At 48.8% G+C, this 24,994-nt stretch overlaps 3 protein-coding genes across 4 annotated transcripts; all 3 read left to right on the top strand.

Annotated features, from left to right (window-relative positions):
- The first annotated feature begins 1,527 nt into the window (after positions 1-1,527).
- LOC136457158 (chlorophyllide a oxygenase, chloroplastic) lies at positions 1,528-5,389 on the top strand. Of its 2 annotated transcripts, none has more exons than XM_066457203.1 (9): positions 1,528-1,757; positions 2,224-2,466; positions 2,648-2,752; positions 2,866-3,147; positions 3,252-3,399; positions 3,720-3,904; positions 3,993-4,105; positions 4,221-4,515; positions 4,761-5,389. In XM_066457203.1, exons 1-9 carry the CDS (start codon positions 1,683-1,685, stop codon positions 4,980-4,982), a joined length of 1,668 nt encoding a protein of 555 aa, XP_066313300.1. In that variant the 5' UTR covers positions 1,528-1,682; the 3' UTR covers positions 4,983-5,389. The 2 variants fall into 2 exon arrangements, with proteins under 2 accessions (XP_066313300.1, XP_066313301.1); XM_066457204.1 differs by having other exon boundaries at positions 1,620-1,757; positions 2,139-2,466.
- Positions 5,390-6,280: 891 nt separating this feature from the next.
- Positions 6,281-8,326, top strand: LOC136461393 (uncharacterized). The gene has a single exon (XM_066460706.1). It carries the CDS (start codon positions 6,281-6,283, stop codon positions 8,324-8,326), a length of 2,046 nt encoding a protein of 681 aa, XP_066316803.1.
- A 4,963-nt stretch (positions 8,327-13,289) lies between these two features.
- On the top strand, positions 13,290-16,367 carry LOC136457172 (uncharacterized). Its single transcript, XM_066457217.1, has 3 exons — positions 13,290-13,835; positions 14,702-14,938; positions 16,213-16,367. Exons 1-3 carry the CDS (start codon positions 13,669-13,671, stop codon positions 16,220-16,222), a joined length of 414 nt encoding a protein of 137 aa, XP_066313314.1. The 5' UTR covers positions 13,290-13,668; the 3' UTR covers positions 16,223-16,367.
- Positions 16,368-24,994: the final 8,627 nt, after the last annotated feature.

Raw genomic sequence — 24,994 nt, 5'->3', positions numbered from 1 at the left:
ACGAACAAATAATTCAAATTCATCTTAAGCCCTATTTTGAAACCCACCCCCCTATATTCTAAAGTTTAGCCAGTAATTAAAATTTAGATCACTTTAGCTCTTGAGGCTACAAATGAAAGGTTTAAAGTGCTGTCTAAAGTTACTGTCTCACCAAATATTTTTGACCGAAGTCAGCAGGGAAACCCCAACCTTTAGTGGCTACTTTAGTAGACTAAACTTGTGACATGAGAATCCAAACAGGCTCTTGAATTGCTTGGGTCGCATGGAATTCAAATATCCAAATTCGATTGAATGCAGTCAATAATAACTAAATGACAGTTCGACATGGCTACTCCTCTGATACTATTTGGGAGGAGTCGTAGCCATAAATTGTAGCTCTGATTCCATATATAAAAAGACAGCTCCGGCTTTGGCTCTTATTCTGTGCAAGGAAAAAAATGGCTCCTCTTAGGATGTTTGATGTAGTTGCCCTGCTGAAACTTTTACTAGACATATGCCAAACATACTCTAAAACTACGTGACTTTTTCTATAAGTGGAAAAAAGGGAAAGTTCAGTCCATCTTTATGATCGTGTGCGACCCTATTAAGACATACTACCCATCGAGTGATTTCCACGTCGAGTGATTTTCCAACGTCGCGGAGCACATCCAACGCTGCCTTTGTGCATGTCCCCGCAGCCATCATCCTTTTTTTTGCCTCCTTTCGTTCTTACCGCTTTTGTATGGGGTGTTCGCCATTGGCATAGCATAACGCCAGAAAAAAGTGTGTTATCTTATGAATGTCGCACCCAACAATACACCATGACCCCTTGCAGATTTAGGGGTTGTGTGGTTAAGTACACATTGAATTTTCCCAAACAACGCAACATTCCTGGTGCCCAGTTTCTGACACCTAAGGCCATAAGTATTTGCGTAGCCAGCCATTATGTCCCAAACGTGATCGTTTGTGTTGAATATAAAGAAAAAAGCTTCTGAATTTGATTCCTAGAAAGAAAATTCATGTGCACCTAAAGACATACTTCATTCATTTTAAATTATAAGACGTTTTGGTTTTTCTAGATACATAGTTTCTACTATAATCTAAACATAAAGTCAAAACGTCTTAATTTGAAATAGGGGGAGTAGTTCATGTAGTTTTGATTCAAATCGGAATCTAGCCAATTCAATTCATTCCAAATCCTGAAAAATACTGATATAAAACTCCAATAATTCATATAGTATACAAACATGGCCTTATGAAGCGCTTATTAGAATGCGCGGTGTCAAATTTGCCTTCACCATACCGTTTGGGCCCTAACACTAACCTAATCTCATATTCTCACAAAGTTAAAGGTTCCGTATGAGTTTTCCAACCCGGGTCCCGCCACTATTTGCGGTAGATTTGTGGGTGCAAAATTCCGACCGCGCAACCCTTGGTGCTCGAGGCCGCCACGTCGGAGCTCGAGCCTCGCGCCGGATCACACGTGGCGGCGCGTGTGAGGCTCATGGAGATCGCGAGAACCTCCGGCCTCTTATCGACAGGTCAACTTCAGACGCCAGATTTCATTTTTCGAGAAAAAATTAGACACAAGCAGCTTCTTTTTCCCGATTTTCGTTTTTCTTTTCTCTTGGATTGGATTCACCCTGCTCAAAACTTCGGCGGCGGCGGTAGCGGCGGCAGTGGCGGCGCCGGCGGCCTTCTCCATGAACACGGTGTCTTCGCTGTCTTTGGTGCCGCACCTGCTCATTAAGCCCTCCATCGCCTGCTTCTCCAGAAAGGTTGGTTCTTTCTCCCTCTTCCTCGTTACCGTCTTCCGTTTCTTCCCTGTTTGTTCTTCTCTGAGACTCACGTTGTTTGGCTGAAATTAGCTGAAAAAATAAGATAAAGCTAAATTATTATGAGTGTCTGAGAAAAATATTATTTTGGCTGGAAAAAAGAAGCCCACACAGGCCGGCTTCTGAGCTAAGCCGAACGGTCCTGACTGATGCCGCAATAGTGCAAAGACTTTTCCTGTGCGAATCGATTTTAAGTTCCGAATGAGTCCTGCTTCTCACTGGGTTCTTATCTCCTTCATTCGTTTGCGTCAATTTTTTTGGAATTGGCAATCTGTTGGATACTGAGGCCTATCTCTGCTCATCGCTGAGCTTTCTCCCCAGCAGCTTCAGCACTAGATTTGTGGGAATCGGACAGTAACCCAGGGTAGCTCTTAGTTCTGACGACGACGATGATGCTATGGCTGTGCAGGGCGTTGGCCGCTATGGCGGAATCAAGGTGTACGCCGTGCTCAGGGAAGACGGAGCTGAGTTTGCCAAGAGCAACAACCTGGAGGCCCTGTTCCACGTGGATGACCCCGGGCCGAGGTGCCCCATCAAGAAGGGCAAGTTCCTGGACGTGAACGAGGCCCTCGAGGTGGTCCGATTCGACATCCAGTACTGCGACTGGAGGGCGCGCCAGGATCTCCTCACCATCATGGTTCTCCACAACAAGGTACCAAATTCAGTTCAGTTCAGTTCAGTTTCAGCAATGCGAAGTTCAGAGAAACACAACCTTTGTTTCAGTTCAGTTCAGTTCACTTGCTGAATGAATGCTATCAGATGTTCAGCCATCGATGTAGTGAGGAACTGACACAGACTCTGTGCCATGGTGCATTGCTGCAACTGAAATGCAGGTGGTGGAGGTCCTCAACCCCTTAGCGAGGGAGTTCAAGTCGATCGGAACCTTGAGGAAAGAGCTTGCCGAGCTGCAGCAGGAGCTGGAAAAAGCTCACAATCAGGTATGCTACCATACCAGAACAAGCCATCAGGAAACCCTTCAATACGGGATTACGGAATACCAATACCACCACATGGAACCTAACCTGATGCTTGTTTTACATGTCTGATGCAGGTCCATCTATCGGAAGCTAGAGTCTCATCTGCGCTTGACAAGCTAGCGCATATGGAGACCCTGGTGAACGACAGGCTATTGCCACCGGATGGAGCCTCCAGTACGTCCACAGCCGAGCCCACTTCCCTGGTTCCAAGCACATCGTCCACCGCCCATGTCCGAGCCAAGAAACAGCCACATCGGAGTCTTAACGTGTCCGGCCCAGTGAAGCCGTACAATCCCAGCCTGAAGAACTTCTGGTACCCAGTTGCCTTCTCCAGTGATCTGAAAGATGACACCATGGTAAACTAAACCACTGAATGTCTCAAAGCCATTACAGAGTCAGAGTTGGGAGTTGCTGAATCGTGTGTGCTTACTTGATGAGCTATTCATATGTGCATTCTTAGGTGCCGATAGATTGTTTCGAGGAGCAGTGGGTGATATTCCGAGGAAAAGATGGAAGGCCTGGGTGTGTTCAGAACACATGTGCTCACAGGGCTTGCCCGCTGCATCTTGGTTCAGTAAACGAGGGTAGAATCCAGTGCCCCTACCATGGTAAGAACAGAAAGTCTCGTACTGTCTGAATTAGTTCAGAGATTCTCGGGGTCACTGTCTGAATAACTGAATTAGTATTTAGTAGTGACAATTAGATTCTCATGCTTATAAACCACAATTTTTTCTCTTAAAAGGTCGATGTATTGGATCCTGCACATTTAGTTCTGCAACCTTAAAAGTAGTTGAAAAATGCCGTGACAAAGGAGGAAATTTATTTTTTCGACATTCTTATTGCTCTTTTGTGATATTGTTTCAACAAAAATATAAAAAAAAGCAAGGATGATGCATAATTAACATCTAGGATTTATAATGATCTCCAGGTTGGGAGTACTCGACTGATGGGAAATGTGAAAAAATGCCATCAACGAAGATGCTCAACGTGCGCATCCAGTCATTGCCCTGCTTTGAGCAGGAAGGAATGGTTTGGATTTGGCCTGGGGATGACCCACCAAAGGCTACAATCCCTTCTCTGCTGCCTCCTTCAGGATTTACGATTCATGCAGAGGTAAAGGGAAATCCTCCTATGATGCAGCGATTTTATTATGGCACAGATGTATTATATTGTAACGGTGTGTTCTTCTGATCATCCACAGATAGTGATGGAACTGCCAGTTGAACATGGACTCCTCCTGGATAATCTGTTGGACCTGGCTCATGCTCCTTTTACACATACATCCACCTTTGCCAAGGGTTGGAGTGTTCCAAGGTATTATATACCTTGCATCTCACTTGTGAAGACTGACTGACGAATATACACTTTCATAACCATGGTGATATTATTTGTGCAAATCAACATGCTGATATTGTGTTATTTCTGTCAGTTTGGTGAAGTTTTTAACGCCTGCATCTGGGCTCCAAGGGTACTGGGATCCTTACCCGATCGACATGGAGTTCCGACCACCGTGCATGGTCTTATCGACCATTGGCATCTCAAAGCCTGGAAAGCTAGAAGGGAAGAGCACCCAGCAATGTTCTACACATCTCCACCAACTCCATGTTTGCTTGCCCTCCTCTAGGAATAAAACTAGGCTGCTGTACCGGATGTCGCTAGACTTTGCTCCATGGCTCAAGCACGTACCACTCATGCACCTGCTGTGGTCACATTTCGCAGAGAAGGCAAGTTCCATGCTCTTGACAACTACTTTGCTAATTTTGCTGAGCTTGCGCTTAACGGTGGTTAAGTTTATTGACCATTGTTATCTATAAGATATCAATCAATACGACCAAGGAAATACTGAATTAAAAGTACCTCTCTGAATACTGATTCTAAAGTAAGCCAGAATGCAGCTGGAATTGATTCACAAAATATTCTTGAAATCTCTAATATCTGATCGTGCTACTCCTGGATGATCATTGTGCAGGTCTTGAACGAGGACCTACGGCTTGTTCTTGGTCAGCAAGAGCGAATGATCAACGGCGCCAACATCTGGAACTGGCCGGTATCATATGACAAGCTCGGGATTCGGTATCGGTTGTGGAGGGACGCCGTTGAGAGGGGATCTGACCGGTTGCCATTCAGTAACCAAGCTGAGAGGGGCTCCGACCGGTTGCCATTCAGTAACCAAGCTGGGAGTGGATCATAGCCGGTGGGCCTCTTCACCCGTAGTCTGTTTCTTCCTCGTCGCATTTCTTCGCGAGACGATGGCCAGAATTAGTTACCTAGGCGTGCGTCTCTGCGCGGCCTGATGCTGCTGCGCGTTGAAGGATTCTATCTGGAAGGTGCAGGCTGATGGAGAGGAGGATGGGCAACATCTCGTCTCTGGTCTTGAAATGTACACTAGCGGCGGCATCATGGGATGCAATTGTAATCTGAGATTGATCTTTTTTCTTTTTCGTTTTATTTTTCTTTTTCTTTTCTTGTCCCTTTCTTCTTCTTTTTCACCCTTTTGTGTAAAGATTAAGCAATGTTACTCTGTCAAAGCATGTATAATCATACTACCAACTACGGAGACATGTTCATATGAGAAATGGCAGCTATTCCTATAGTACACCTGTCCCGTTTGTTGACTCGGTTTAGTCACCCTTGGTTTGTAGTTCAGGGAAGCAAGTTGTCTATTGGAAAAGTTCAGTTAATGTTACTACATGATACTGTATTATCAACCGAACAGCTCTGCGTTTCAGATGTATCTCCAGGTTTTTTTTTTTTGGCATGTATTTGATCTCCTCTTTTGCTAGCCTCCTTTTGTGCGAATCCCTGTGAATATCTGACAATGTGGAGGATCTTTTGCCAGAGTTTGCGCGAAGAAAAAAAATGTTTGTATGGATATGGAACTGTCACAGGTACAGCCAGACAGATTGTCAAAAGAATGCATCGTTGGAACTTGCATGGGGAGACTCCGAGATGGATAGAGGCAAGATTGCTGAATGCAGCAGTAATTATTATCTTGTCTGGAACCAACATTCATCTGTGGCTTTGTTTTCAGGATCAATAATCGTCTAATCGAGTTGCACGTTATGAGTAGGTTTTGCTTTGATCTCTGGAACCCGAAAGATTGCAGTGTCTGGGCGTGAGGCTTCAGGACTTGGTGAAAAATGTAACAGTTTGAAAGTGCTCCAGGTATTCTTTTGGCACGCTAGCAGTTATTACCTCCTTGTATTATGTATACGAATATTTGTAGAAAATGTAACAAATTGAAAGAACTTTTACAATTGTTTGTGCCAAACAATACAGAAAAAGCGAGTTGGCATGGATGGAACTGTCCCAGAGACAGACAGATTGTCACTCAAAGCCATTGTTGGAACTTGGAAAGGGAGATTCCAATATGGAAATGCACCAGTCATCTGGAACTGGAACTGGAACTGGAAGCAGAATTCATCTGTCCCTAATCGAAGCGCATCTTATTAATTCTTAATTAACTGGTAAGTTAACGGCTTGGCTGAGATGGAGTGCCTCTGGGCCGAAGCTCTCGACCCGGGCGACTCAGCGGCGACGCCCCTCGCGCAGCCGCCGCCGCCGCCGTCTGCCCAGACCCCTCCGCCACCTTCACCCTCTGAGCCCAACCCCCTCTCTTCCACCACCCCAGCTACGCCGTCATTGCCTGAGGTGCCCCCGTCGCCTTGTCCTGTGCAACCCGACGTCGTCCCTCCCCGTGCTGCGTTCAAGTCTGCCGCTCAGGCTCCCGCCGGGAGGCCGGGCCACCGCTTCCAGGAGCTGCTTCTCCGCGACTTCTACTCCACGGCAGCGCCATTGTTGCTGGGAGTCCCTCTCCCCAAGCCAGGTACTCTCTGGCTTACACCCTCCTTCTCCTCCGCCCCCACCACCCTCAACTCCAACCAGGTCTCCAATATTCTCTCCTTCTGCTTGACGTCCCCTCCAGTGGTCTTGAAAGCACGATCCATTCGCCCGTTCTTGTTCCACGTGTTAGTCGCGTCCGAGAATGTCGCTCGTTTCATTGCGCTGCGTGGTCACCTTCGTTTGGGATCCATGGAGGTCGACGTCCATGGCGACGAAGCGCGTGCGGCGGCCGCGGCCGATCGTTTGGCTGGGCCCGCCTTCAATGCGCCCCAACGGTCCCCCACTGTAACCCTCTCACATCCAGTTGCTTCGCTTGCTAAGTCTGGGGGACAGAGCATTCATGCCAGGGCGGCCCAAAACGCGTCGTCGCGGCGCCCTTACCTGCTTAAGCTGTGCACGCCCGGCTCCCCTTCTCTCCCCCCTTTGCTCCCTCTCCCGATGCACGCCACGTCAGGCGGCGCGGCTGACAATGGCGACCCCTGCATTTACCGTGCCAACAACCTTGCACTGTGCGGCGCACCGAGGCCCGTCCAGCCGGCCTCCTTCCTCCAGGCGGTGTTAAAGCCGCCTCAACCTACTCCGGTCACAGCGCCTAGACGCTTCCGTGCTAGCCCCAACGCTTGTTACCGCTGCCTCGCCGTCGACCATCACGTCAAGGACTGTCGCGACCCTGTCCGGTGTCGGCGCTGTGGTGGTTACGGCCACATGGTTCGCAACTGCAGAACTCCGCGCTCGGCGCGCCTGCATTGGGCGGTCAAACGCTCCCCGCGCAACCCCGGGTCGCCGCCTCCTGCTTCGCACGGGGTGGCGAGGCCTGTCCCTGTCGTCCTGCATGTTCCCTCTCGCCCCGCGTCGCCGCCTCCCTCCTCCTCGGTCCTCCAGTCCCCCACCGTTGACCCCATCAACCGTGTAGCCTCCTCTAGCGCCAACCCACCAGCACCCCAGTTACCACCCACGGCACCGCCTCCCCGCGAGCCCGCGAGTGCGCCGGACACCCCTCTCCCGCGGTTCGGCCCTGTGCGTCCCCCTGCCCGGGACCTGCCCTGCCCCTTCGGCAACCTGCGGCTCGTCCCTGGCTTCCCGGGCTTCGACTCGTTCTTCTACGGCCTGGTGCGCCCTTTCCCGCTTGCACCGCTGCCGCGCCTCCCGGTCATCCTCCCGTCGACGGTGCTGGAGCCGTGGGACCCGGTGCCCTCCACGCCTCTCTGCTCCTATTCGCTCCTCGCTCTCCCCTGGCACGACGTCGACAACACTATGCCCGCGCCGCCGCCGTCCCCGGCGGTCCAGCACCTCCAGCCGCGCCGCGGTCGTCGCCCGGTCGGGCGCCCGAGTCCTTCTGGTGCCCCTGAAGCCTCCTCGGGCCTACCGGTTGCTCCTGATCGCCTGCCGCAGCCTCGCCGCAGTCGCGGTCCTGCTGGGCGCCAACCTCAGCGTGCTAGCTCCAGGCTTGCTGCTCGGGAGTCTGGCTCCTTCGTCGACATGACCACAAAGGCGGTCAACAGGAAGGCTCTTCGGGAGAGCCTTGTACTCTGCTCTTCTGAGCTCAAGGCGCAGGTCTCTGCCTGCCGCATCCTCAAGAAGAAGAATCCTTTGATGGCGCTCGACCTCTCCCGTCTGGCCAAGGCCGCGTGTCTTGACGGCCCCAGCAGGCGTGCTGTTGCGGTGGCGGCGGCCACCGGTCGCTACCCATGATCGACGCTGCGCCTGCGGCCCGGCTGGTTGGCATTGCCACTGCCTTTACCGGTCATCGCGGTTCTCCGTCGCCGTCCTTTTTTCTTAGGCCTTTGAACCTTGCTGTGTTAGTTTCTGTTCGTTCGTGCAATGTCCTCTCGCCGTCTGTTTTGTCTCTCAGGAACTTGTTGCTGCCTTCAGCGGGCGTTGGTTGTTTCAGTCTGAATCCATGAATCGTTCGTATCACAACTTTGTGGTGCTCTCCTGGAATGTGCGTGGCCTCAGCCAGTCTGACAAACGCGTGGTTGTCAAAGACAACATCGACAAGAACCACCCACAGCTTGTCTGCCTCCAGGAAACCAAGCTTAACGTCGTAGACAGTTTCTGCTTTCGCTCGTTCATGCCCCCCAACCTCGACGCCTTCCGTGCTAAACTGGCCAATGATACTCGTGGTGGGCTGGTTACTGCCTGGTGCTCCAGCCTCTTCACCCTGGTTCACCATGACTTCTCGGCGTACACTATAACTGTGGTCCTACAGTCAACCACTTCTGACCTTCGCCTCGCCCTGACTAACGTGTATGGCCCTGCGGACCATGCTTTCACCGATCAGTTCCTTAGCGACTTGAGCAACGTTGCCAGCACCATTAACGACCCCTGGATAATTATTGGGGATTTCAACCTCACCCGGGCACCGTCGGATAAGAATACGACTTCATTTAACTCTAGCTTAGCCTCCAGGTTCAACCAAATGATTGATGACCTGCAGCTGATCGAGCTGCCGCTCTTAGACCGACTGTTCACCTGGACAAACAAAAGGGCTGAGCCAACACTCGCTAGACTGGATCGTGCTTTCTTTACTACGGAGTTCGGAAACATCTTTCCTGGCTCCACTCTCACCTCCGGCCACCGTCCAACCTCTGATCATACTCCAATCCTTGCCTCCATCCAAACTAATATTCCTAAGCCCAGCATTTTCAGACTGGAGAGGTCTTGGCTCCTGGACCCCTCCTTCCTACACTCTGTTCTCCCTTCTTGGCAGTCTGTCTCTCGCACTGGGGATGCTGCTCGTGTCATGGTTGCACAGGTCAAGGCGGCTCGGCTAGCATCAAAGGTTTGGCTGCGTAAGCATCGCTCCCCCCCATTCATATACCATAATTGCTACTTCCTCATTTGCTTATTTGACTACTTGGAAGAATTCAGATCACTCTCTCCAGGTGAACGTTGTCTCAGGGACCAGTGCTCAAACCGGTTGCAGCTATTCCTCAGCCAGAAAGCGGCTTACTGGAAGCAACGGGGAAAAATGAAAAGCCTCAAGGAAGGTGACGCCAACACCAAATTCTTCCACGCTCGTGCATCTTGCCGCCAAAGAATGAACCGGATTGCGGCAATAACTGTGGATGGCACAGTTCTGGTCAATCATGCGGCGAAGTCTGAGGCCATGACCAATTACTACACCAGCATCCTTGGTGTGGCTGACGACACGAGATGGAATTTCGATGTGGCAACACTCTACCCTGTGACGCATGCTGCTGCTCTGGCCGACCTGGTGGCTCCTTTCTCTGAAGGTGAAGCTCTCAATGCAGTTAAATCAATGAACATCAACAGCGCCCCTGGACCCGATGGATTCGGCCCAGCCTGGTATGTGACTGCTTGGACTGCCATCAAAGATGACATCCTCAGCTTCCTCTCAAGCTTTTACAACGGCACGGTGGATCTAGACCGCATCAACCGGGCATACATTGTTCTGCTGCCCAAATGTCAGGGGGCCACAGCTCCGAAAGATTTTAGGCCGGTCTCCCTCCAGAATTGCCCGGTCAAGATTATCACCAAGATTCTTACCACCAGGCTGCAAAGGCACGTTCAGCAGTTGATTGACATCGACCAGACTGGTTTTATCAAAGGCAGATCAATTTCAGAGAACTTTGTTTATGCAACAGAGCTCGTCCAATACTGCCACCGCAAAAAGTGTCCCACTTTGGTACTCAAATTAGACTTCGCCAAGGCTTTTGACTCTGTTAGTTGGGACAGCTTGCTCGCAATTTTACATGCCAGGGGGTTCCCACCAACGTGGATTCAATGGATGACCCAATTGTTCACCACCTCTCATTCCTCGGTCCTAATCAATGGCTGTCCAGGAAGATGGATCAAGTGCAGAAGGGGGCTGCGGCAAGGTGATGCACTGTCCCCATACCTCTTTCTTCTGGTGGCTGATGTCTTACAGCAGCTGATCAAACAAGACTCGGGCATCCGTCACCCCTCCATTGACGGTCCATGCCCAGTCTTACAATATGCAGACGACACGCTACTGCTAGTCCGTGCGGAGCTGACTGATGTCAGGCGGCTAAAGACAACATTAGATGACTTTGCACTGGCCACTGGACTTAAGATCAACTTCTCCAAAAGCACTCTGGTGCCCATGCACGTTCCTGAGAACCGCCTTCAGCGTGTTGTGCGTATCCTGCAGTGTCAAAAGGGGTCCTTCCCACAGGTATACCTAGGTTTGCCTCTGTCCAATGTCAAGTTGAATCTCGCCGCTTTCACCCCGCTCATCTCCAAAGTGGACCGTCGGCTTGCTGGGTGGCAGTCAGCCCTCCTGAACCACCAAGGGCGGCTTGTCCTCATCAATTCGGCACTTGACGGCCTTGCAACCTATATGATGCAAGCTGTGGCCCTCCCACCGGGAGTGATCGCGGCCATTGACAAGAAACGGCGTGCCTTCCTCTGGGCTGGAACAGATAAGACCTCAGGAAGCAAATGCCTAGTACGATGGGAGGTTGCCCAGAAGCCAAAAGTTGAAGGAGGATTGGGGGTGCGCGATCTGGCTACACAGAACGCCTGCCTCCTCCTTAAACTGCTGCACCGCCTACACCATCCAGAAGAGTCAGCATGGGCAGCCTGGGCACGGCAACACACAGACCTATCAACATTGGAGGGGGCCAATGACGGTAACCACTGGGATGGCCTGAAATCTCTACTGCCAGCATACAGATGTATAACCAAGGTCGTCATTGGAGATGGTGCATCTACGACGTTCTGGTGGGATTCATGGACAGAGGGCACCACGCTGGCACTCAAATTTCCCTGCCTACTCAGTCACTACACTCAGCCAAATGTTTCAGTCAGGGAAGTATGCATTCGCGGCCTTGCGACCATCCTGGTGCCGCGACTCTCTCCCCAGGCATGCAGCGAGAAGGTTGAGGTCGAGGCTATCATCGCTTCCATCAACCTACAACAGCAGCCAGACGAACGCTCCAGCAAGTTTACTTGCACGGCGAACAGGCTGGACACCGGCAGCATATACCGTGTCTCGACACACTCCGGACAAGTCGGTATGATCGACAACTTCGTCTGGAAAAGCCGTGCTCCCCCCCGGGTTCGGTTCTTCGGTTGGTTGCTGCTCCATGAAAGAATTCAGTGCCGAGCAAACCTCCACAACAAGCATGTCCTGGATGACGACATTTGCGAACTCTGCGGTCAATCCGCTGAGACATGTGACCATCTCATCTTCCAGTGCACGGTCGCTAGATCTTTCTGGAACCACCTTGGATGGAGAGACCTGCCTATCCCTCCTGTCAACAGGCTCTGGGAATTGCCCAGGCCGGCTGAGGTGCCATCCAAGCTCTTTTCTACAATGATTCTCCTCTGTTGCTGGCAAGTTTGGAACCATAGGCACGATGTCGTCTTCCGTCAGCAACAGCCTTGCCTTCGGCGGCTGCTTGCTACTGCCAAAGAAGCATGTCGCCTCTGGAGCTGCCGCCTAAAAGTCGAAGATCGATGGATAGTTGACAAGTGGTGCGCAATGTTTGTAATGAACTAAGCTCTCCTACCTCCTCATTTGTAATCTAAATATGACTACGGGTCCTCGACCCTGTAGGTGCCTTGGCACCCTCCATCCACCGGCTCGCCGGAATCAATGGAAAATCCATTCAGGTGGGGCTCTCACCCCTCCGGTGATGTCTTCAAAAAAATCTGTCCCTAATCGAGATGCACATCAGGTTTTGCCGTTTTAGACATCAGGTCCCGAAAGATGCTGTGCCTGGCTTCAGGATTTGTCAGAGTATGTTTCGGCTAGCTTCATGGAGCTTGTTCGACAGGACTGAAAAATAAGCTAAAATACTGTTTCAGCTGATTGTTGCGAAAGAAAAATATTGTTCTATCCAAAACACTGTTCATATGAACAGTAAAAATGTGAGTGCGCTGGCCAGTCCAGCCCCAGCCGGCCAGCCAGCCGAACAATTCAATGTTCATCACAAAAGCAAAAAACGGCAAGGTGACTCAGTATGACGACGATGACCGTATGTGCCAGTGTTGTATTGTATAGTACAGTACCGGTACGTGTGAAGTTACGGGCATATAGCGTAAAGAAACGTGTATCCGACGAACACGGGACACCGGGCACGCTGCCGCTTTCCCTGCGCCGGGTACACGGGGCACAGGGGCGCGGCGGCGGCGAGCCACGTGAGCGCGGGACGACGGCGTGCGCGACGCCCAGCAGCATGGGCGAGGTGAGCAGACCGAGGAGGAACCAGTTGAGGCCGAGCAGCGCGACGGCGTCGCCGGCGCAGCCGCGACACGCTGCGCATGGACAGACACTGGCTGCTGCTCCGGGGAGGTGGGAGGGTTCTCCAGCCGGCGCGGGAAGCACCACGTAGAAAACGGTTCAACGGGACAATTTTTTTTTTAGTAGCGGCCGACGACGGAGCCGCTACAGTGGTGTGTTCGGGAGCCCAGAGACCAACCGCGCCTACAAATAGAACAGCAGGGGAACAGCAGGGGCGGCTGGTGATACGAGCCGCCCCTACAAATAGGTCTGATTTATAGAGACGGCTCACTCACCAGCCGCCCTATTTATAGGGACGGCTCAATCACCAGCCGCCCTTACAAATTAATGTTCGGCTGAGATCAATGCTCCGATATATAAAATAACACCCAAACCCTAGCCTGATCCCACAACGACGTCTCTCCCAGACACCCCCTCAGCCACTCCTCTCAGCAGACGCCTCCCGTCCCGTCCCGTCCCCTCTCGTCTTCCTCGTCTCCCCCACGCGACAGATCCAGCGAAGGATCCGGGGCTCCTCGTTCGTGCGCCCCCTCATGGTCGTAGATCGGGCCATCTCCTATCGCCGCCGGCTTGCGGAGGCTGCGAGTCGCCATGGCCGGCCTCGGTCGTCTCCGACCAAGTCCCGTTCCTAGGGCCGGCCTCCACTCCGTTCCTCGTCAAGTCCAAGCCGGCCTATACCCTCCTGCTGACTGCTCCTGCCCAACGCATCCTCTCCCCCATCGGCGGTCTTCTCCCAAGTCGTCTAAACCCTAATCCCCAAATCCCCGACGCAGACCCCGCGCATTTGCGTTCACCCTCGCGCATGGAGCGGATGCAGTGGCTCGGCATCCTCGACCTCGCGCACACCCTCAGCCAGTCTGCCGCCGCCTCGGGCAGTGGGCGGTGGCGCTGGAAGCCTGTGGAGCCAGGGTCCGTTGACGTGGCCAGGGTGAAGCCCGCGCCGCCGCCGCCCTCGCGGCGGTCGCTCAGGTACGGACCGAATCGTCTTCTTTGCGGTGGTGGATGCGTGTCCTGATTATTACTTTCTTGGGATGCCCGCGGGTTCTTGCCTCCGGAACGCTGGGGTCGCGAGTCTGTGTTATGTGCAAACATCTGTTCTTTTTATTTAGCGCATCCTGTGTCTTCATGAATCTAGTCCCTGTTTAGTTCCACTTTAAAATGCCAAATTTTTCAAGATTCCCCGTCACATCGAATCTTTGGACGCATACATGAAGCATTAAATATAAATAAAAAATAAAACTAATTACACAGTTTAGACAAAATTAACGAGACGAATCTTTTAAGTCTAATTAGACTATGATTGAACACTAATTGCCAAATAACAACGAAAGTGCTACAGTGGCATTTCGCCAAAAAATTTGCCACCTAAACGGTACCCTAGTATAGCGATGATTGACAGTCGTTTATTTTTCGTCATCTGAACGGATCTACCTGCAGTTCCTGTTTGTGGAATGTTTTACTATTCTTTCCACCCTTTACACCTTAGCTCAACACGTTTCAGTATAAGTATCGCTGTCTATTTCATCTCGTGCTTGTATTGTAGTTTCAGTGTGTATGGATCTGAATGGATGTGGCTGTCCTTTCTTTTTTCCCATAACGATACTGTCATGTCAATAACATGTGCGCAATCTTGTCCTAATGGCGTTAACACCTAACGCCTTTCCACGAGGCAGTACAAAATTGTCAGTTATGTTTTCTGCTCCAAATTTGTTTGCCACATGTTAAATAAATTAAATAGGTTTAATAAACACTGGATGTAGATGTCCTGCAATCGTATCTCATTGGATGTTTTAGCAGTAATCTTCTTAAAACCTTTTTTTTTTTTGTTTTTTAAGGTTGAAGGACGTGGAACCAGTAAGCTATTGTGAAACTGAGCCAAAGAAAGAGAGACACTCTGAAGATGGCAAAACAGCAGTAATAGAGATAGGAGCCAAGGAAGAAATATATACTGAAGAGCACGACAAGCTCTTGGGTACATGCAGCACTCCTTGGGCTCTCTTTGTCGATGGCTATGGCAAGGATGGAAAGCGCATCTATGATCAAGTGAGGGGCCAAACCTGTCATCAGTGCCGGTAAGTCTCTACTGGAATAACTATTTGGGAATTCTCTATGTTTGAATCAGTTGCCTTTGCCATATGTTGGGTAAAATTGACTTGAAGACACGGATGCGCCTCAAAAATCTGTTGTTACTGACTTGTTTAGCGTGGTCGCTAGGAAATCGGAAATTGCCATGCTCTTGATGCTTTCCGTAATCCTACATCTAGCGCTTATGTTTGTGCTTAATACTGCTTCCTTAATTGGGGTGAAATATGAGATGATTGCATCAAACGGCCAGTAACCTGCAAGTTGCTGGTGCTGGGAGATTCGAATATTCTGTGGTAGCATCTCTTGGTTATGCAGTACCTGCTTAGAGGATGAAATATATATGTTGATGTCTGAGTATGGTTTTGAGGAATTTCATGGGTCCGATTTTGCTTTGCAGTCGCCACCCAATTTCATCTTCATTCCAGCATCGGTAAGGTTCTTACTAAAATGCACATATACTTAGGAATTACAATTCTTTTAGTTTACAATTGTGTACCACTATGGCCTATTGTTAAAGTTGCTTGAGATTTGGCCTTTTCTGTGGGAAATGTTCACTGGATTCTAACACCCGTAAAGCAATCAGCAAGCTTGAGTTTAAATAATTTGCATTGCTTTTGTATGAAAATGAAACCAATCAATTCCAAGGGTCATTACTACCACCATTTACCAATATTATTTGTTTGCTAAGCTATATCTGTCATTTACTGATTCTCTGTTGACGAAATACTAGTATATTACCTGTTAAAATGATTTGGAGCATTTCTACACTGCTTTAGCATTAGAAGTTGGCTGAAAGTTCTTTCTCCTTTTGCATGACAGCTCTTGTCTATTGTGCCAATAGAAATATTCAGATGGGTGATTGCTGGATACAAATAGTTAAATAATTATTGTCAATAGTTAAATAATTATTGCATGCCTTGTCTTAAGTGCTTATTTACTCAAATGAGCAAGGTCTTGTCCTTGTTCATTCACAAGCCTTTTTAGCTAGCTCATGTGATGTCTCGGTGTGCATGCATATATGTACTGTATTGATCTCAATTGGTCACTAGCATATGAGCAGTATTTTTACAAGTTTTAAGTTAATCTCTGTACTGATCCTTGTTTGCTCTTGCCCATTAAAATATATGCATGTGTTTCAGCTCATATATGTGAAGCTATATAGCAGCAGCAGTTCAGTTCAGTTCGGTTTTGAGTATTTTTTCACTCTTCCAATTAGCAAGTATTGAAAATAATCATTTCCCTTGTTGCCTTGCTTGTGTAGATGTGCATGAAAGTAAATAAAGAGCAGAAAAAGAGGATGGTGGTGGTCACCTGGATGCGTTCACTGCTTGGATGAGCAGAAAGTATTTTTATGCATAGTTCTATACATAGTTGCAATATGAGATGTTAGACCTTTGTTGCATAATGGGCGGTAGGTGATACAAGCATATAGACTATGATTTGAATTATATAATGCCCTTGTGTTGTGGTCAGATTTGAAATATAAATATATATATATATATATAAATATATATATATATATATATAATTGTAAATTTGATTTTTTTTTATGAAAAAATGTACTGTAGGGGCGGTTCTAAATTGAACCGTCCATATAAATCGATTTGTAAAGGCGGATGGTACTGTAGCCACCCTACAAATTGATTTTGTAGGGGCGGCTGGTGTTACCAGCCGCCCCTATAAATCGATTTGTACAGGCGGCTGATAACACCAGTCGCCCCTACAAATCGATTTGGGGACGATCTGGGAACCATCCCTACAAATGCATGATTTGTAGAGACGGTATGGTAGGGGTAGCTGGCCAAACCGCCCCTACAAATCATTTGGAGCCGCCCCTAAAAGTGATTATGTAGTAGTGAAGAGGCGAGGCCAGGCGAGAAGGCAAGGAGGCCGACGTGGAGAGGAGCCTCCGGGCGGCGCGGCGAGGTGCGAGGCTGGACGAGGAAGCCGTCGCCGGGAGGGGTGAGACCGGGCGAGGAGGCCAGGGTCGGCAACGGCGCGGAGGCCGACACTGGGAGGGAGTGGAGGCCGGTGCGGTGAGCGAAGGAGGATCCCGTGCGTGGAAGAGATCCCATCCGCGTTGAAGACGACCGTCGCATGCGTGGAGATGCCGAAGTCGCGTGAGGTGGGTTAATGGGATAGGGTAGAGAGAACAATATCGAAAGAAAAGAGAAATAAAAAAAGGAAAAATAAGGAAGAAAAGAAAAAAAGAGAAGGGCGCTATGGACATTTCACTTCTTCCAATACCAGGCAAAGCTGTTTTACCAAACGTTTTATCAAAATAGCTTCAACTCCGCTAAAGAATCTACTCCATCGTAGAAGCCACAACCAAAGTTGTTTTAGTTGGAGTTGGAGCCCTACCAAACAGGCCCTTACCTGAATATTTATTGCCATGGTCACACATTTTCGTCCCGTTCGCTTGGCTTATAAGCCGTACTTTTTCAGCTAATGAATAGTATTTTTCTCTCACAACAAATCAGCCAACAGTATTTTCAGGCTATGACTTATAAGCCAAACGAACAGGGCATTTAAGTTTGGCTAAATCCATATAAAACAGTAATATCTATGATAGCAAATAAAAATATTAAATCAACGGTGTGGGTAGCGTTCAGAAGTTCGGACGCTAGCCCCGTCCAGACATCCGCGCCTATCTGCCTGATGCGCATGCTGCTGTTGCACACGCCCACACGCACCTGCTGCTGCTGCGTGCCTACGCCTGCTGTCCTGGCTGATGCGCATATTGTTGTTGCCTGCCTCCGCCTGCTGCACGCCCGTATGCGCCTGCTGCAGTTGCCCGCATGCTCCTGCTGCACGAGTCCGCATGAACCTACTGTTGCTACGCGCCTACGCATGCGATGCTGCTGCGCATCCACACAATGCTGCTGGGCATGCACGCGGGCACCGTCTCAGCCTGTGCTTGCTTTCCCGAGCTCACTGATGATAACAACATAAAGCACTTGTTGTAACATACGTCTAAAACAGATAAAATATTTAAAAATATACGTTTGTAACATATGTGTATAGTCACTGTAACAGATACAACATCCAGATAAAATACTTATAACATACTTCTGAAAACAGCTAAAATATTTGAAACATAAACTAACAACATACGTGTATGGCCTATTGCAACATATGCAACTTTCAGATAAACACTTACAACTTGCAACAGTGAAAAACACTTGCTGTAACATAAGAATAAAACATTTGGAACATACTCTTACAATATGTGTGAAACATATGCAACATCCATATCAAAATGCTTGCAAACATACGACTGAAATAGATGGAATATTTTGAACAAATAGTTTGAAACATTCATCTAAAACACTTGTAATATATGCAACATCCTGATCTACTTTTTACAACATCCATATAAAATACTTCCAACATACCTCTGAAACAATTAAAATAATTAAAACAAACTGCTTGCAACATGCGCTTTAAGCGTAGGCACAACATCTCCATGTTGTTTAGGAGAATGGAGGCCTCGTAGGCGTGTGGAGTTCATCGGAGGCAGTGGCGGCTGCCCAACGTGACGAGGACGTGCTCGCACGACTCGGAGAGGGAGCCTAGATCTGTCGGAGAGCCACTTGTGCTAGCCCTGCCACGCTGGTACGCTCGTGATCGGGGCTATTGGCGCTGTTGTGCCGCCATGTCGAGGGTCGCTGTCGACATAATATCGTCAGCCGTCCTCCTGAGGGGTATCCACGAAGGTAGATTGTTCGACAGAGGTGCGTGTAATCAAGAACAAGAAGGACAACAGAGACACAAGAGTTAGACAAGTTTAGGACCGTCAGCACGACGTAATACCCTACTTCTAGTGGTCTGTTGGTTTGTATTGGCTATCATATGATATTGCTATGTGTTTAGATGCCTTAAGGCTAAGCCTATGATCCGTATGGAGATGTCGACTAGGGGACCTCTACCCCTCCTTATATGCTCTGGAGGGGTCGGGTTACAAGAAAAATTATCATATTTAGGTATTATACAGTATCTAATAAATCACATCTTCTTAGTAGCCATGCGGTGCACGCCTTGATCTTATGGGCTGAGCCACCTCTGATAGTGCGACCCATGTCTTGTCTTATGGATACCGGGTGTGACAGAACCGCCCAAAATAGCACACCTTCGGTTGGACTCATCTTTCACCAGACACTAAGCACACCGAAGGCAAGCTACATCGAGCGAATTCCATCGAGCACACCCCAAAAGAGAGCCCGAATAATCCACACTTTTCTCTTAGGATCCAATAATAAGAACGAGTTTATAATACTTAGTCCATTTTATACAACCAGAGTTCTTAGAAATACACTATTACAGTACCAAGTTTAGAGTGTGAAATTTAAACAGCGGAATTAAAATAAACATTTATCGATAATAGACAAGGATCCATCTGTGCCCACCAGAAGAATCCTTCACACAACAGCTACTCCTTAAGCTGCACCTGCAACAAGGGTAAATGAACCCTGAATACATAATATACTCGCAAGACTTACCCAACTAGTAGGAATAATTTCTCGACTCTAAAGGATATGATAAGCTTTGTGTTTTGCTGGATTTTCTTTTTGCAGAAAGCAATACTAGTAGTGAATCCATATGTATGTTTATTAGTAGCAGTCATAATTATTTTGTTACCTAACCATTCTATGTAAGCACATGTTCTACTTTCAAGCAAGGGTTGAGCAAGCAGTTCCATTTCACCACCATTTATCTTCAGTTCTTACTACGATGCTAGACTATAGACAAGCCATACCGGATCGTCCAGCGATTCACGAATCAATGTGCCTAGCTGGGTACCCCGAAACACACGCTCCGCTTGTACCCTAGGCATAAGCAGGACCAACCCACCACTCTCCTGCCATGGGGTCCAGGTCCTTGTCCAAACTTGGACTCCAAGCCCCCGCTCCTGAGTCCCGGACTCAGTGCGGTGCTTAGACCTCCACCATCCCCGCCTTCAATCAGTCGGTCCAAAAAGAGTCAAAACCCACGATAAGAGAGCAACAAGCCTTCTCTGCACCCATGCACAAGTATATACTCAGGATAATAAGTCTGTGACTTGCCTAGAACCCAATGCAATGGCCGGTCCTTAACCGATACAGGCAGGGAAATAGTATAACCAAGCTATGTCCCATTGGCCGCAGGACACAACCCCTTATACCCACCAATACCCAAACCCTTTCCCTGCCTGGTCTTCATTTTTTCTTTCACCATTTTTATCAGGAGCAATAATAATATTCACCTATTATGAATAACGGCAGGTTACTCACGCTACCGAAATCCTAAGCATAGCAACTACTCGACCTATGCTAGTAAGACTTATAGGTAGGTATTTCTATGCATGTAGTTTTTATAAAATGCCTGTAACGTAAATGCACAACACATATATATTCAGTGACCATTTAAAATAAAGGTTATGCACTGGGGCTTGCCTTGGACAGACGAGGTGTCAACAAAGTCAGCAGGTGATAGCTCTGAGGCTCCCTCCTGTACGAGAATCTTCTCCTCATACTCTTTGATGATCTCCTCGTACTCCTGCTCGTCCACAGGCACGAACTCTAGCAACTCGTTATCTACATGCATGAAATGATGATGCAACACTTAGTAATACGGCAACAGCAACTCTTAAAATAAGAATACATCTATCAAGCTACTAAGCTAGCTCTACCGACTAAGACGCTAAGTTGCATATCATTTTCACTAAGCAGGTATGAAACATTTCATGTATTAACTTAGCAACTAAATGCATTCTCACTCTTAATACCGATTTACTATATATATAATAAAACAAGGAGTACTAGCTATCATATTTATAAACCTCATCTAAGGCTACAAAAATTACAGTGAGTGCCTAATAATGTTAGGAGTCTACTGTAAAATTTTTAGAGCTAGCACCTCTACCATTTCAGCACGAAAATTCATTCTCTAAATAATCATAATAACAACAAGCATTTTAAAACAAATAAAGTAACCCTAAGGATACCACAGAACTGTATGAGCTAAATACACTAAATGATAGATCATGAATTTAGGAACCTAACAAAATTTACTTCACAATTTTTGGACACTTACATAATTTTATATTAATTATCAAAGATCAGTTCACAAATTAATTAGAAAAGCATTAACAACTTCATTAGAAAAGAAAAAGGGTGAAATAGCCCAGCGCGGCCCACGAGCGATGCGGCCCACTCCACGCCACGCGCGCTCACGCGTGCTTCGTTGGCGCGGCGCGGGGCACGGCCCAACCGCAAGCCAACGGCCCGCGATGGGGCGGCCCGCGTGGGCCTGCCAAATTTGCAAAAACGCCCCCGAACTGACTGCTATTCCCCTGACCCCAATGCATACTATTCCTATAGTCTAGGCTTAAGCAATTTAGCCCTCGAAATAATCTATCTTCATAACGGCCAGACCCTAGGGCACCCGCGCGCGCACCAGCGTGGTGGCGCTGGCACAGGGCGGTCATGCCGGCCAACCTAGCCTTTCCCCACCCAAGCTAACGAGCCAAACAGCACCTATGACCCAAGATTGTACCCTAGCCAACGTTACAGGGACAACGGAGCTCGCAGCAACGGCGCGCGGCCATGCGCGACGGCGGCACGACCACGCCGGCCATCCTAAGTCACTGCCGTGAGAGATAGCTAACCCTAAAGCACCACTAGCGTACCCTAGTTTTTGCTGTAGTGATGGTTTGGTCGGGGATTCCCCGAACCGAGCTGGGCACGTGCGAGGGTGGAATGCGGCGGCGCACTATGGCGACACCATCGCGTCAGCGACCAAGGCAGGCCAGTAGCGGCAAGGATGAGGTGCGCGGGGTGGAGGAAGGACCTAAGCGAAGGTAATGGTGCAGCTAATTGGGCAGCGAGCGACGGGCGAGCAAGCTGTCCGCGCCCACGACCAAGCGCGGCCTTAACGCCTCGCCAGGGCGAAAATGCCAAATTGGTGCCCGACCAACCATCATCAAGGGTACGGGTGGCAAAGGCGGTGAGAGGACAAGAGAGCGCAGATGCGGATGAGGCGAATTGAAGAGAGGTGACCTCTTTCTAGCACGCTCGCGGGCGCAAGGCGACGACGGCAGTAGAGGAGAAGCAGGGGCACGTAGGCGGACGGGACGGCTGTGGGACCCATCAGACTTCAACTGGGCGTGTCTTGGCGGGATGCGGGTACTATGGCTGAGGGATCCTCGCCCCAAAAGCATTGGACAAGCGAGCGCATCGGCGACAGGCCATGGCCCGCGCGCTGTGGTGTCATTAATGGTGTCGCGACGGCGTGCAAGGTCACGTGGACGGCACCCACCCGGTTAGAGAGGAACAATGTGGCGCAACGTAGACACGACACGATGCAATGCAAGGTAGTGACACAGCGAAGTAGAGTGTCCAGGCGGTAGCGAACCGGCCAGGGCGTCGGGCCCACGACAGTAACGGATGGGGCGTGGTGGGGCAGAGCGGCCCAGCCAAACGGCCCCAGCGTCCTACCAAGCATGGCAGTGCGCGTGTGTGCTTGTGCGTGCACGTGTGTCAGGCGGTCGACACTATGGCGCCGAGTGTCGAGGCACAGTGACCGCGCCCACATGATGAAACCGACCGGGAACGCGCCAAGCACGCTTTTTAAAGCATCCCAAACAACCCAATTCGTTGGTTCAATCGCCAAACCACCTATGCTACCCTTAAGAAGGCATGTTATGCTACTAAAACAAGCCATAAAACCGCACCACTCCTTAATCCAATTACTCTACAAAATTTGCCAAACTTAGCCTTGTCAAACCATTTTCCGACTTAAGAAATTTGACTAAGTCTTGATTGGATTCGCGTCAAATTCGATTTCTAAGCTATTAGGTATGCTAGCTAGTGAATTCATCCTCGACCGCATGTATTTCATCGTCATCTACAAAGTTCATACTTCTAACTTTATTAAAGTTTCGTATATGCATTCTATAACATTTTCGCTTAATAAAAATTAGTTTCAAATCCTAAGTAATATAACGTGACTATGAAATTAACTTTCATTTCGCGTTTCTGCTGATCGTTTCGAGTTACGGAATTCGACCCAAACACTATATCACATGCATTAACACATAAATATGATGCTCATGACATATTTAAGTTAAAGATTTTTAGTGTAACACCGAGGGTGTTACACCGGGGGGTCATACCCCCATAGCTTGTCCCCGAGCACCTTGTATCCGCTGAGCAACATTGTCTTGAGCTTGTTCGAGGTGTCCAACTTGTTGTTGATCATCAAGAACAGGTGTCCAACCAGTTTATCTGGGAGCCAAGCTGTTGAAGCGAGTATCCGAGCAGTTGAACAGGCGTTTGAGTAGTTGAACTGTCATTTGAGCTGTTGTCCGAGCAGTGGGAACGGCGTCCCAGCAGTTCAACTGTGAGTAAGCCCAGACTTACTCAAAGCTGAGGTTTGCTAGAAGGATGTAAGGGGCTCATAATAAAAAAATTTGAAGTCTCCATCTTGGATGAAGTGTGCCCACTTAGGTTCCGGGCGCCGAAGTTAGACACTTAGCGTCCTTGACTTAGTCAGCACGAAGGAACTTAGTCACTTTGTAAACGATTAAGTCAAAAAATAAGCACATTCACCGTGAAATAAAGTGTGCCCACTTAGTCTCCGAGCCTGGCAGTAGATGAAGTAGTCACATGGTGCCAGGGTCCAAAATAGTAGTCATAAGGTGCTGGCCCAGTCCCTAATGTCACTGGAAACCAGTGTAGAAATAAATATAGTCATTGCGAGATGACGTGCACGCATGTAGTCCCCGAGCCTGCTGGAAGATTTTGAAGATATATTGTAGCAGGGTCAAAGAATTTTTAATGAAAGCTTGCCAACATCATCTGCCATGTACTTCATAAGACCCTAGACGTGCTGCCCAAGATTAGCACCCTGATCCGAATAACATGGAGCAACTTGATAGCACACCGATGAGACATAGTAAGATCCGACCACTAAGGGAGTCCCCAGCTTAGCTGGCGATGCTTGCATGAAGAATCCAAACACCGAGGAGTCCTCAACGTAGCTGGCAAGCCCCAGCGTAGCTGACGATGAAACCCATGCGATGAGCAGTCCAACCAACTGGTTGGCGATGAAGTGAACGCTGAGCAGGAGTGAGTGCCGAGCAGTCCAACCAGTTGGTTGATGGTGAAGTCCGTCCGATAGGTGGTCCGACCACCCGGACGATGATCATCTTGTCCAGTCCCTGAGCGTAAGCTCGTTGACCGAACTGTGCCCCTACGAAACAAATGTGTATAATGGGTAGTACATTATGTAAAAATAAAATATATGAACTCCAGAGAAGAATCAGCAATGCTGATGAAATAGTGTATGCAGCTCGACGATCAGTTGGTGTGAACACTTAGTGTTATTCTGAAGATGTGTTTATATTTAATATGACCGTCCGACTGGTTAGTGTGTAGCTGAGTCTCTAGCCCTAGCTAGCCTCTTAACCATAGCACGAAGCGCGGAGCCCATGTGCATGTAGGAAGAGCAGGGCATCGCTAAGGAGCCACTGCCGACCACCCCTAACGCAGAGGGCAGGCATTCATGCACATGTAGGGAGAAGCCGGAGACAGGACTGTCTCTAGGAACACCCGAGTATCAACATGACTGTTCGGAAATTTGCCTTAGACTTAGTTGTATGTCATCTTTAAGATGGTATACATGAAAGAAAATCGTTTGGAGAACAAACATAGAGAAAACAGCTCGAAGAAACATCATGAAGATATATGAAGGTTGGGGAATATTTAGAAAAATATTAAAGTGTGACTTAGCTTTAGATAGAACATCTAGTCAGCGTCGACGAAATCGTCCAGCTCTCAAGATTTCTGGCCAATCGTCATGGCGGCGGTCACGGTCGTTATAGTGTCATTCTTTGCGACGATCATCATTGCGATGTGACAGGTGGTCGGGGCGAGTAGTCCAGACGACATCATCCTTATGCCACGACGTCGAGCAGTCGAAACTACTTTTCGGTATATTCTTGATCGAGTCGAGTAGCTGCCGAGTAGTTCTTGGTCGTCTTCTAGATTGTCGTCGTTGATGCA

This window comes from Miscanthus floridulus, chromosome 6 (genome assembly GCF_019320115.1).
Source record: "Miscanthus floridulus cultivar M001 chromosome 6, ASM1932011v1, whole genome shotgun sequence".
Classification (NCBI taxonomy): domain Eukaryota; kingdom Viridiplantae; phylum Streptophyta; class Magnoliopsida; order Poales; family Poaceae; genus Miscanthus; species Miscanthus floridulus.
The sequence above is the reverse complement of the archived record's forward strand: the minus strand, read 5'-3'. Positions and strand labels throughout refer to the sequence as shown.

Excerpts from the sequence above, each read along its gene's own strand:
- LOC136457158 (XM_066457203.1), top strand. The coding sequence starts at position 1,683 with ATGAACACGGTGTCTTCGCTGTCTTTGGTGCCGCACCTGCTCATTAAG. Across the intron at positions 1,758-2,223 it reads TCGCCTGCTTCTCCAGAAAG|GGCGTTGGCCGCTATGGCGG; the intron begins GTTGGTTCTTTC and ends ATGGCTGTGCAG. Across the intron at positions 4,516-4,760 it reads GGTCACATTTCGCAGAGAAG|GTCTTGAACGAGGACCTACG; the intron begins GCAAGTTCCATG and ends ATCATTGTGCAG.
- LOC136461393 (XM_066460706.1), top strand. The coding sequence starts at position 6,281 with ATGGAGTGCCTCTGGGCCGAAGCTCTCGACCCGGGCGACTCAGCGGCG.
- LOC136457172 (XM_066457217.1), top strand. The coding sequence starts at position 13,669 with ATGGAGCGGATGCAGTGGCTCGGCATCCTCGACCTCGCGCACACCCTC. Across the intron at positions 13,836-14,701 it reads CCCTCGCGGCGGTCGCTCAG|GTTGAAGGACGTGGAACCAG; the intron begins GTACGGACCGAA and ends TTGTTTTTTAAG.